Source organism: Vigna umbellata, chromosome 3, assembly GCF_029865625.1.
Source record: "Vigna umbellata cultivar VRB3 chromosome 3, Vumbellata_1.0, whole genome shotgun sequence".
NCBI classification, from domain to species: Eukaryota; Viridiplantae; Streptophyta; class Magnoliopsida; order Fabales; family Fabaceae; genus Vigna; species Vigna umbellata.
The window spans coordinates 22,261,038-22,274,575 of record NC_142167.1 but is presented as its reverse complement, the minus strand read 5'-3'; the positions used below and the strand labels follow the sequence as shown (position 1 = coordinate 22,274,575).

The 13,538-nt window shown below is 27.3% G+C and overlaps 1 protein-coding gene across 1 annotated transcript; it reads right to left on the bottom strand.

Moving 5' to 3' along the window:
• Positions 1 to 1,580: 1,580 nt before the first annotated feature.
• LOC124831515 (putative inactive purple acid phosphatase 27) lies at positions 1,581 to 7,685 on the bottom strand. The gene is made up of 13 exons (XM_088110465.1): positions 7,294 to 7,685; positions 7,103 to 7,190; positions 5,891 to 6,157; positions 5,161 to 5,269; positions 4,904 to 5,018; positions 4,508 to 4,640; positions 4,189 to 4,376; positions 3,796 to 3,982; positions 3,238 to 3,305; positions 3,046 to 3,136; positions 2,751 to 2,939; positions 2,551 to 2,631; positions 1,581 to 1,852 (listed from the first exon to the last, which is right to left on the bottom strand). The coding sequence occupies exons 1-13, from the start codon at positions 7,653 to 7,655 to the stop codon at positions 1,799 to 1,801; spliced, it is 1,932 nt and encodes a 643-aa protein (XP_087966591.1). The 5' UTR covers positions 7,656 to 7,685; the 3' UTR covers positions 1,581 to 1,798.
• Positions 7,686 to 13,538: the final 5,853 nt, after the last annotated feature.

The window sequence follows — 13,538 nt, the reverse complement described above, 5'->3', positions numbered from 1 at the left end:
TATTATCAAATTTATAATAGTTTATACATCTCCTCAATCTTATATTAAGTTCCTTTGTTAAAATTTCATTGATTGCGATGAAATTGTTTTTGTACGGAATACACGTTTTCTTTGTTTTGATGATTAATCTTTATTTCGAGATTTTTAATGGAAAGAAATTAGAAAATAAAAAAGTCATTAAAAAAAGAATGAAAAAGAAAAGAATATGTAAGTTTATGTAAAGAAACTAGTTTGGAAAAAAAATATTTTATTAGATATATCATATATTGAAGTTTTATATGTTGTTTAGTTAGGTATTTATTGAAGTATTTTTGTGTTGTTTACCTTATAGTATATCAATTAATTATTATTAGTGAATGTTTTATTATATTTGTAAGTTTTTATTTTAGCATGGAATTTTTTTACATAATTTTTTTTTATATTGTTTGCTAGTTTCTGTCTTTTTTTTAGAAGAATGATGAAAGTAAAGAGCCTTTAGAAGAATGATGAAAGTAAAGAGCCTTTAGAACAGCTAAAGCTTTTGAACTACTTATAAGAGTTTTATTTTTAAGTTAAACTTCCCTCCCGTTGACGCATATTTATATTGTTTTTGTTTTATTCTTATATTTTAATTATATTATGATGGATGTATACAATTATTATTATATATTTTTTATCTTCTTCAACATAAACTCAATATTACTTTATTTATTATTTTTCTTTTCCTAAGGACTTCTTGTATTAAAGTTTTTATATTTCAAAATATAATTAAACAATAGTTTCAATGCTTTTATCGTTTATAATGAGTATTAAATGTATATAATCAATATTTTCTTTATAATTTGAAAATCGTCTGAATACAATTAAATAATTATTTTAATATTTTTATCATTTATAATTAATATTAAATGTATTTAATCAATATTTTATTTATAATTTGAAAATCGTCTAAAATATTTTACTATTAAATCAACATTTACATTTTTAAAAGTTAAAAGTTTTGCAAAAGTGATTTTAATATTTTTTTTATTTCTATTACCATTAAAACAATTTTTAAAACTAAATTTTTACTAATGTTTAAGTTTTTATACATGTACCTTATTTGCTGGACAAGATACACAGTAAAAAAATTTAAATTATCAAATAATGCTTAGTTTAAAATCGGTTTCCAAGCTATAAATAAATAATATGATATGAAACATTTTATAACTTTTTAATTCTATATTTTTTTAATTTAATTTAAAATTAACTTTTAAATAAAAAGAAAAGTTGGACGAAATTAATATATTCTAATAATCTAAACAAAACCACTGGATAAGATATGATGGATCAAGAAATTTCAAATTGTTAATATAAAAAAAAGTCCATTTAAATTGAATAAGAATTATGAAGGCTATAAAACACTTATTTATTTTGTAAAGATTATTATATTTTCAATATATTTCCTCAATTAAAATCTTGGTATCTATTTACACTTTCTTATAATGCCTTGAACATGAATGATGAGTTCCTTGTGGAAGCATATGGTAAGAGTACTCAAGCAATGTTAAATACTCATTATAAGCCACAACGAAATAATCAAAGTCCTTTTGCTTGCCTTGTTTATTATAATTATATGATATTTTGTAATTCTTACAATGATAATTAGAACTTACTATTACACTTCATCTTGTATATGTTGTGCAAAATTAGGATCATATACACTATAAGGAGTGAAAAGTTGTTCCTATGTTTAGATCTAGTCACCTTTCAATAACACCTGCATGTGTTTTTTGTATGCTCTTTGTCTATAATATACCCTCTACTCTTGAGAGATGTGTCACTTTGTAATTCGAAAACTATCTTTAACTTGTGTTGTATTTGAGACGACAAACTACAATAAAGTAAATAATAGTCAATATAATTTGAATTTATTATGCTTCTTCCAAAATTCAAGATTAAAAACATCATTAGAGACACAAAATCAGAAATGAAAATAATATGCCTAAATATCAGGGTGCTTTGTTCTTGACCTCGAATATGCTTGGAAAATGTAAAAATTTTGAAGTTGACAAATGAAGGAAACATAATAAGGGTTGAATTAATATGAAGTTTGATAATTTGTAAAAACATAAAATGAGGTGTTGGGTTTATGGAGGAAGAGGTTCACTAGAGATATACAATATTAATGAAAGATGAGTCTAATCATATAAAAGATTGACACTACTCTTTATAAAAAATTTTAAAGTAATGAATTACCTTTATATGTTACTCTACTTTTTCATTTTTATTTAATGTGGAACAAACTCACATTTGAAATTCTAATTACAAGAATTGAGACAAGTTAAATGAGAAATTTTCCAATATTTGAAGAGTAAGTTCTATTATGAATTATTGTTATAGCAGAAATTTAAGATTCATAAATTTATTATTTTTAAGATTTTTAGTTAAAGATGATATCAGTCCTTTTTCTTTTTTTAGTGGATTGATATCTCATAAGTGTTAAATTATATCATTTCCAATTAACCCTCTCTTAAAAGACCATCCAATTGTTTTATGAGGGACTTATAATTTTCTATGTAAAATACTAACCTCCACGTTTAAATCATTCCTTGTAGCATATACTCTTAAATAACCAAATTCTGAAATCCTTTTCAGGCTCCAACTCTTATCCTGTAGATGCAAGAAAACATAAATTTTGATTGCTTTGTTAAAACTAAGAAGCACAATCCTGAACATATATATGTGTATAGAGGATTGAGAAGGAAAGAATATGTTGAAGAAATAATCACATTAGTTGAAAATTTGTCTAAAGTAAAGCCAGCCATGCCAATAACAACTTGCACAGGGGCACTGTAATTTCTTCCATCATATTTGTCTACTCCATTTTTATCTTTTGTAGGCAAAGCTTTACATTCATTTTGAAATACAGAGCAAGTTCTCTCGTAATTATGTGTGTGGCCGAAGAGAGCCAAGTCAACCTGTTTCATTTGCAAAATACGGTGAATTGTTACAACTATGTCTTGTCAATGTCAATGTGAAAGTCAATGAAGTGTATACAAAATCTAAGGAGCTTGATTTGCTGACCTTATTTTGAAACAGCAATGGCTCCACAGTGTCAATAAACTTGCTACCAGAATTCAAAAATGAGTGGCTAGAGGTGTACATCGGTCTATGTCTGCAGATGAACATGTCATGCATATATGCTTAAAAGATGGATCCAATAATTGCATGAAGTTGGAACAACCAATTCTGTAAAAATGTGCACAAATTACTTACCCTGTGAAGATCAGCCAAGGAGTTTTCTGTCTATTAACTGATGCCATGTCCTTTCGCATCCACTCATACTGCAATAGGTGAAGTTACACATATTATTATGTAACTGAACAAATTATTACGTAACTGTTCAGTTGAAGTATAATTATAAATATTAAGAAATGGACTTTAAACTTAATTCAATCTCGTAAAACTAGTTTGGAATATGAGGTTTGCACCCACTTATATACTCTAAATCGGTTTTATCTCTAGTCAACGTGGGACTTTCAACACACTCTCCTCACGCCAAGATATATACATCTCGAAAGTGAGACTAGACATTAATGGACGGTTTGATAGCAGGTAAAACAATATGTCCAATAAACAACAAATATCACTAGGATAGGCTCTAACCTAACTTTGATAACATGTTAAGAGGTGGAATTTAAGCCTAACTCAATCCATAAAACCGGCTTGTAAAACGATGTTTTCACCCACTTATATATTCTAAATTGGTCTTATCTCTAGTCGACATAAGATTTCCAACAATAGGAAACAGAACAGTGACTTCACTCACGCTACCTGCTCAGAATTCTTTGACCAGTCATGCTCAGTTGATATTACTGTGAAATGAACACTTCCCTGTTCAATAGAGTACCAAGGCTTATCCTTTGCTGAAGTTGGCATTGGAAAGTATGTTTCATAAGGTACACCACATTCCCCACCAGAGTCAGGAGTGATATACATTGAACCTGAACTTATATAATCCCTGAGTACAAAAAGGGAGTTCAGAAAATGATACCATAACATTTTTTTTCCTCTTTTCCATAAATCTACAATGCTTGTTATTCAATTAGGTGTATATAAGCAAATCAATAACGTGCATTAAACTTGAAGTGCTAAGAAATCCATAATTTTACAGGAAATTAAGTAATGATTTTAAGGGAACTTTTATCATTCATGTGGAGGACATACCTCTCATGGTTCCCTATTGCTGTCATATAAGAAATTCTGGAAGCTACTGGGTTGATAAGGTGAAAGAAGAATTCCCATTCTGCAAGAAAACCTGTTGCATAGCTTATATCTCCAATGTGAAAGATTGAATCTATATTCTTGGAATCTACATCCTTGGCTATGGCTTTAATCACAGAAAGTGCTCCTGGCTGTTTGAAAAACAAAACAACAGCTGCTCAATACAAAATACCTTAACCTTTCACCACAAGCCAAATCATAGTAGCTTATCTCAATATGAATCTAAAATATAAATGTTAATATATTTGAAGCAGCAATTTACCTGAATGTAGTGTTCTTCTGAGGCATCAAGAGGAGTCTTTCCCATATCACCAAATGCAATGAATCTGAGCTCATTTGATCCTCCAACTGGTGGAGTTTTAAACATGATTTGCTTACTCCAACCAACAGAGTTACTGGACCATAGGCAGAAGAAAAAACAACCTATCTAATAAGCTAAATCTCATTTCTTGAAATACTTACAAATACAAATTCTAGATGTTCAGGTATACATTCCATAGTATTCCTCAAGTAGCCTACTAGTCAATGTCTTTTTATACTATTTCACAGAGATTCAGTTTAAAAACACTTTCTAATGATTCAGACTATTAAATTATGTAAAATGCAGAATATAGACTTTCTCAAATCACAACCTCAATTTATCCCATAAAGTTCATACCTTCCATATCTGTATGGGAATTTCCTTGAAGGGGCAAGGCCAGTCATTACTGCTGAATGAATGTACCCTGGATCATGCCATCCGAAATCCTTAGCAGGACTAGGCACTACTGAACCTATTAATTTCAAATGGAAACGAAAAATAATGGTAAAACTGTTAGAAAAGTTGACTTCTCTCAATTTATGGTGGTGATGCTTCAAATTAAACTTTATGGAGAAGCATATATAAAACAAGACTAAAGTAAATCTATCACTCACTGCACATATCAGCTTTCGAAAATGTAGTAACTGTTGAAGTAACTGTTTTTCCATTTGCATATTGGATTTGTTGAGGCTTCATGTCTCCACTAACCCATGTTAGTCTCATCTGCAACACCAAATCACATCCGGGAATAAATGAAGAGAGATTATCTCATGTAGTTTAACTCGAACTCAATCTTATAAAATTGATTTAGAAGATAAAATTTGTTATACAGCATAACCGTCCGGTCACTCACAGACAGAGCAGTTAATGTATCTCTTGGTCTAACTATTGACGGATCAGTTGGACCATAAACAAGATTAATAATAAAAATAATTATGTTAACTCTAATTTAGGTCATTGCTATTTGGACCGTAATTAGGCCTATATTAATTAGAAGTTCATCTCAAAATTTATAAATAGAATTCTAAAATCTTGGTAATTGATTACTTTTTTACTGCATATTTATTATCAAAGTATTCGGACAAACAGATTTTAGTATCAAAGTGTTTTCTAGCAAGTTACATCCAACTTAACCAAACAATTTAGTGAGGATTGAAGATTAAACTTTGCCGTAAGCTTTAAACTTGGAAATTATCCATGGAAAAAAATCTAACATCGAACTCGTAAACCGAATCATTTATATATTGTAAATTGACTTTAATTCTAGTGTATATATGTTCTAAGTTAATTTCATCTTTAGTCTATAGAATTTTCAACTAACAGAAAAAGTAATGTGATACTTACCGATGTTCCAGATGAATCTATGCTTGAGAGATGTCCATAGAGAGGACTCATGGGATTAGAAAAACTCAGAGGCTTGGACCTTCCCACAAGGCAGGGTTTCAGGAATCCACTAGAGAAGAACACAAACTCAATGTCACTTCTGATATTCACAACATGAAACTGTATTGAACCACTGCACGTTGAGGCAACGCATGTCCCATTTTGATATTTCTTGCATTCTTTGTTTTTGCAACTGAGGTAATTTGGATCTTTGCTCATGTACTGTGCCTGCGTTTTCGTTCAATCATTTATTATTAGAACAATGTATTTCATATTTTCACGAACTCAGTGCTCGAGAAGAAAGAGCGTCTCTATGCTTGATTTGTGGCACGCGGCAACAAATCAAGTTACTGCCATTAATGAAACATTGAAGTTGACTTTTTTTCATAAATGTTTAATTTATGAAAAACCATTGTCAACTCTTTTTCCTTGGTCCGTTTAATCTTTAATTAGTCAACCTCGGGAAGTGCTAATATTTATCTTTTATTTAATTGAGTTTTACTTAAAAATAATAATAGTGTGACATTTTTATTAAATTCACATTAACGACACGTGTCAATATTTTATTATCTTGTACTTTTAAAACCTAAATTAAAATTGTCACATTTTAGATGGAGAAGATAACTCAATTTTTAAAACATCTTGCAAGTTAATGCCTATTAATGGAAGGGCCACAACAATTAAATCAATTAAATGAGAATAATAAATACATGCACTAAATATTGATTAAGCATAATGTTTTAAGGTGGTTTAAAAAAAGTTAATACTATTAAATGAAAGCATTAAATATAAAAACCATATTATTAATCAAATAATTTAAAAAAATATATATATTTTAAGGTGGTTTAATATTGTAAAAAATTTTAACAATGACTTTCTCAGTCCAAATTTTTTAATAATTTTTAAAATAGTATCTTCTTAGTGAACTTTCAAAATACATTAATTTATCTTTTAATAATTTATTAAAAATATTATATTTTCAGTGAACTTTCAAAATACATTAATTAATTTTGACGTTTTAAAACATATTGAGGACTTTTTTAATTATATTTTAAAAGCTTAACAAAAGATAATATTAAAAAATGGAGCAGAAAATCGAAATTAGCATTTTTCTCTGGTAGGAATAATGTGGAGTGTTAAAACGATCGAAAGCAAAAGAAAACTACTGTATACCTTGATAGGATAGTGGCAAAGCAAAGGAAGTTTGGCTGTATCACCAGTTTGCAGATAGAAAAACTCTGTTAGAACACAAGATGAAACACTGTGCAAACGTGATTAATGAAACAGAAAAACTTGTTAGTGCTGGAAATAGTTTAAGAATGAATGTGAAAAGTTCAGAATTGCATGTGACTGAAATTTCTTACTCAGAATTGGAAGGTGAGATCATGGCAACCCAATCATCGTCTGAAGGTTTGGAAACTCCGGTGACTGTAACTGTCACGAACCCATCATCTGATAGGCTAGAATTTGAGGTCACATTCACACGGATAAAGGGATTTGAAGCAGAACAGTCACCCAGAATTTTTCTGTTGATCGTTCTGAATTCTGATATAGCAGTGAAATTGCTGTGTAGGACTTTAGTGTCAGTAATCACACGGTGCAAAAGTGAGGGACTGAGAGTTTCAGAGGTTGAAAAATGAAGGCTGAGGAAAAGAATCAGCAAAAGTGATACATATTTGAGAACTTTATTACAAGATTCCATGGAAGAAAGAGAACGAGAAGACATTCAAGAAAACGTTTTCTCTGAATATTAATTGTTTTCAGTTTTCGGTCTTTGGATTTGCTAGCTAAGTCAGAAATGGTTGCTTTTTATAATGAAAATCTTAGTTGTTTGCTGTTAATGTTGGGATGACGGTAACTTGTGTTGTGATGTGTTTGAATTTGAAGAGTGGAAAAGGGAAGGAAAGGAAAGGAAATAAAGTTGTAACGATTGTAACTTGGGTTGTGATGTGATGGAATTCGAAGGAGTAGAAAATAAATGAAAGGAAAGAAAAATAAAGTAAAAGAAATTAAGTTGTTTAGATTAATACAATGAAAAGTATTATAAAAATTTATAGTAAAATAATGTTTCCAATAAGGAATGAGACTAATAATCTAAGTATTGTTATGTGGTCTTTCAATGATGTCTATAAAATTCAAGTGTTGTATTAAATTATTCATCCAAATTCTTTCAAGTTTTTTTACTAAAATATCAGATTCATTGACATAATTAATGTAATATTAAATAAAAGAAACCTATTTCTTTATTTCAAGGGATAGAACTTTATCTAATTTCGATTTAAATTTGAGTGATCATATTTTACTTTTAACTAATTTGTAAAATAAATTTATAAAAATTTATGTTTTAAATATCATATATTAAAAATAAACTCATTTTACACTGATTAATTTATAGTAAAGTAATGTTTCGAATAAGGAATCAAGATTAATAATGTAAGTATTGTTATGTAGTTTTTTTAATGATTTCTATAAATTCGAGTGTTGTATTAAATTATTCATCAAACTCTTTCAAGTTTTTTATTAAAATGTCAATCTAATGTTGAAAATTAACATTGACAATTAATAAAAGAAACCTCTTTATTTTAAGAGATAGACCTTTGATCCAATTTCGATCCAAATCCGAGTAATCATATTTTATTTTTAATTAATTTGTAAATTAAATTTAAAAATAATTTATAAAAGTTTATGTTTTAAATATCATATATTAAAATTAAACACACTTTAATCTGATTAATTTAATTTAATTTATTATTTAATTAGTCTTTATATTTACATGTTTTAATTATTTATTATGTCAGAATAAAAGAAGAAATATTTATTATATTTTATTTTTTAATTATTTATTATGTCAAAATAAAATAATAAATGTTTATTATATTTTATTTAATGTTAATGGATTTTTCTTATTTTATTGTTTTAAATATAAATTATTATAAAATTTACAAAAGTAAACTACTTTTTTCTATCGTTTTTTTGAAAAGTCTTCGGCCCTTTAGCCTAGGAACAAAATAACTTTTGTTTTTGTTTTCATGCCTACTGTATTAGGAAGATTTTATTTATTTATAAAAAATAAAATTTCAAAAGAGGTTGATATAAATGTAGATGTAATAACATATAAATTGTTTAGAAAATAAAAATTATGTATTTATTTTATTAAAAAATAGTCTAGCCCTCAATTTTAGAACAAAGTAATATTTTGTCAACTATTACACAGGTTGTCTATTTTTCATATCATAAGTAATAACTTTAATGTTGAAAAGTCAACATTAAAAAAAAAGCTAAATCGAAGTGAAATAAAAGTTTAACAATTAATGCTATTTGAATTCACACAATCATAAATTCTAATTATATATTTTTTAAATAAAATATTAAAAAGATTAAATAAAAATATTTTATTTTCACTATTTTGTACATTAAGAATAATTAAATTCAAAATGAAATAATATATTCATAACTAAAAGTGTTAGAACTTAAACACTTATTTCTTGTATTTTTAATTTTTTTTTTAGAAAAAATATTTTGTTTTCAATATTTATATTTAAAATTTTGAGAATAGTAAATTCAAAAGAAAATAATATTTTTTACAATTAAACGTGTTTGAATTCATACATATTCATTTGTTCGTACTTATGAACGATTTCTAAAGTGAAAATAATAAACACAAAATGTAAAATAAAAAATATTGCTTTTAATTATTTTACTTTTTATTATAAAAATAATTAAAGACAACCAAAGATAGCATTTTAAAATAAACATTTAAAGTTTTTCTATAATTGAGGAGCTCTTCAAAATATTTTCTCCTTTTTGTTTCTCTTTTGTTCAATAAATTAATTTTAAAAATTACAACTTTCATAATATTATAACACATAAGGTAAAAAATCAATTATAACATTACTGGTATAAATTTAAGAGACAAAAATATATTTAAGTAGTAAAAGATAAGTATTAGGTATTAAAATTAGAGAAATCAAAATTTGAAGTAGATTAAAATATGAAAATCAGATATTAGTATATATTGCCATTTATTCTTTAATTAAATATTGTTTGCATTAATGATTCTCGAATTACATGGCATTAATGTCCAACACTACTTTTTTTCTTTTTGCTATTTCCTATAAAACTACTTGATTTATACGTTTATCTAAAAGATAAATGTGCATAGTCTCTATTCAAATGTTGGTCTTTTTTGTTTGTTAATGTTTCGAAAAGGAATTAGGTTTGTTCTTCATGTTTTTTGTTTTCTACAAATAATAAATTTATACTTTTGAGGCAAGTTTTGACGTCTAAACAGAAAAACAACAATCTCCAAACCCTTGGAATCTCCAAACACTTTAGCATTGCTTTGCTCACATAGGTATTGCAGTTTAAGAAAAATTACACTAATTGAGTTTCATTTTGTCATGGTTATGGCAATAAAGAAAAAGTGGAATGTTCAAAAATTGATCTTGATCTCCGAAAAATTGAAATACATGAAGATGTATGAAATTAAAATAAAAATAAAAAACACAAATTGATCTTGATCTCCGAAAGAAACAAATTTACATAAGAAATTTTATACATATAATTTTTTTTAGAAAACTCGTATGATGCATATAGTTAGACATCATTTTATATTTTTTAGTTGGCACTAATAAGATTTCATGTAATATTTAAAAATAATAATTAAAGTTATTTATTTCATAATAATTATCAATGATTTTAAGTTGTTAAAAAAGTAGAAAGAAAGGATGTGTATAAACAATAATGATTGATTTTCAAATATTTTTAGTTATTTATTTGTGGGAGTTGTCTGCAAATTTTGCTCGATTGGTTTTCATAAATATAATATGATATCTTATTTACTCATATGATATAAGAAATCACACACAATTTGAACAAGTTTAACCAAACATAGTGGAAGCTCCTAGGCCTGTAAGGAATATTATACATCCCACGAAAATTTGACAATAGATTATGAAACCTATGTTTCCTAAACAAGATATCCTTTCTCGCAATTATGCAAGGGTTAAATATATTTATACTCGCTTTTAATTTTTAATGTATAATTAAAATTTGTTTATGTTCTAAATGTTTATATAATTTGGTTTTCAACTTTTAAAAATGAATCATATACTTATCATAATTTTTTTATTGTGTTAAATAATGATCAAATTTACATTTAAAACAACTCAAATGTGAGTTAAGGTTAAAGTTTAGGGTTTTGTAGAAGGATGAAAATAAATAAGTTAACTATTATATAAGTGAATGAATGCAAATGATACAAATGTTTAGGATTTAACGTGAGTTTAAATTCCCACATATAATGTGGGGAGATTGGTCGATGTTCAAAATCACACAGAAAATAATAATAAGATCACTTATATATAAGTAAAAAAATATCCGTCAACATATTAATGGAAAAATTGTTAGTATTCAGTATGAGTTGGTATGAAGTCTTACATCAGTTATGCTTAATGCTTGTTATGGTTTTTCACCTATGATTTGATTTATAGTTCTTGATGTTTCGGAAAATATGATTTGAACTAATACCTAATGGAGCTTGTATCTAGGGATAAAACATGATTCATTAGTAATTTTAAGATTCCTGAACTTAATGTACGATTGTTTATTGAGGATTCAAGAAATTGGAACTTGATGAGTTATCATAGGCTTAAAATCAATAAGGATAGAATTTGAATATATTGGTGAGTTGATTATGACTTGAATATGAATTGAGGTGTTTGTTAATGTATCAGAATGAAGTGGATGAATTATAGTCTTAACAAATTATAAATACTCTATGTTACATTTCCTTGCACACAAATTATTTATTAAAAAAACTAAAAAGTTTATTTTTTGTGTTTTGTGAACTTTGTGGTCTAATTGAATTATTAAGTGCAAGATTTATTGAACGTTGCATAAATCCTTTGGGAGAGAACGATATAAATACTTATTTCTTACTACGGTGGGACAAGTGAATTTGCTATTGGTTTTGCCACCAATAAAAAATACGGTTTAAGATTTAGGATTAGGGTTTGGGTTTGGAATTTATAGTAAGTGTTCAAGGTTAGGGTTTATGGTTAAGAGTAGGGTTTGGTTTATAGTTTATGGTTAAGGTTAGAGTTTATGGTTTAAGGATATGGTTAGTGTAAGAGTTTTGGGTTTATGGTAAGGGTTTAGGGTAGAATCAGGGTAAAGAATAGGTTTAGGATTAACGTGTAGGGTTTAGGATTTAGGATAATAGTTTATTATTTAGAGTTTATAGTTTAAGATTTAAGGTTGAGTTAAGGTTAAGGTATAAGGTTTTTGGTAAGGGTGTAGGGATAAAGTTAGGTGTAGGGTTAGAATTGTGGTGTATAATAAATGTTAGAGTTTAGAGTTTACGATATGAAGGAATGATTTATAGTTAAAGAGACGAGTGAGACAAAAACGTTGTTTGCAAACAAATCTTTGTTCCGTTCGCTCTGTGTCTGAGAGCGCATTACGACATTGACGTTTTTGGAAACATTTAAGGATGTCTATGGCGATTGGTGTCCCCTCATCGCGATGAACTATGTACACTAAGCATATTACATGTTTCGTTTGTTTTATGCACACGTTGATGAATTGTTTTTTGAAGATAGAATCAAAATACTCTCAGTTTGGCCTGCAATGAGTTATAATAATAGCAGTTCAAACTTTTTGGAAAGAGTAAAATAATATATTGTGGTTAGAAAACTCAGAATCTATGGTGGCAGACAAAAGGTGTGTACAAATTTCAATGACAAAATCAATATTTTTCGTTTGTCTCCATCGCAGAAAACAGGTTATGTCAAAGATTCAGCGCTATAAAGCTTAACATTATAATCCTTATGCAGACCTCTTAGCATCATTAGTCCAAACCAAAAGTCTAAGGATTGCTCATCTACGTTCTCAGATGGATTGAAGAAAGCACTGAAAAAACTTGGATGAGCAACGTTACTGGGGTTATTGCATGCAATCCAAGCTATGCAAACGGGTAGCACACGATCACTCTATTTAAGTATTTATTCTTTTTTCAGTCAAATTTGTTCTTAAATTAAATGGAAAAAAGTAAAAAAAATAACGGTGTTAACAATTTTTTCACAATGGATTATGTGTCACTATTTTATTGGTATGTATATTTGAAAGGGATCAATCACAAGCTATCACATAGGCTGTTGTAAAAAAATTGTTAAAAGAACATTTTTCAAAAATAACTTGAGTAATGATTTTTTTATACGCCTAAATTTTTTACACTACTCTTTCTTATTTTTCATTCTCTTCTTTCTTGAAAAAATAAAAAAGTTTACACTTTTATGACTAGTTTATCCTTATACTTTGTGTCAAATGAATGTAAAAATGTGTCATGATACCGTTACTTAATAACTATTCTCCGTCTTCGTAATTTTAGGTGGTTTTTGTCATAAACTCAAAGGAAAATATTCTTTGAGACACCTAAACTTTTTACAATCATTTGACACTACCATTCTACTTTTTGCTCTTTTATTTCTTAAAAAAAATACAAAAGTTTATATTTTCATGTCTCAGTGAATGAAAAAGTGTGTAATGATTACATACTTAAAGTCTAAGAAAATCCTCTTAAGAAATTTGATTATTGTTCGTGGTGTAT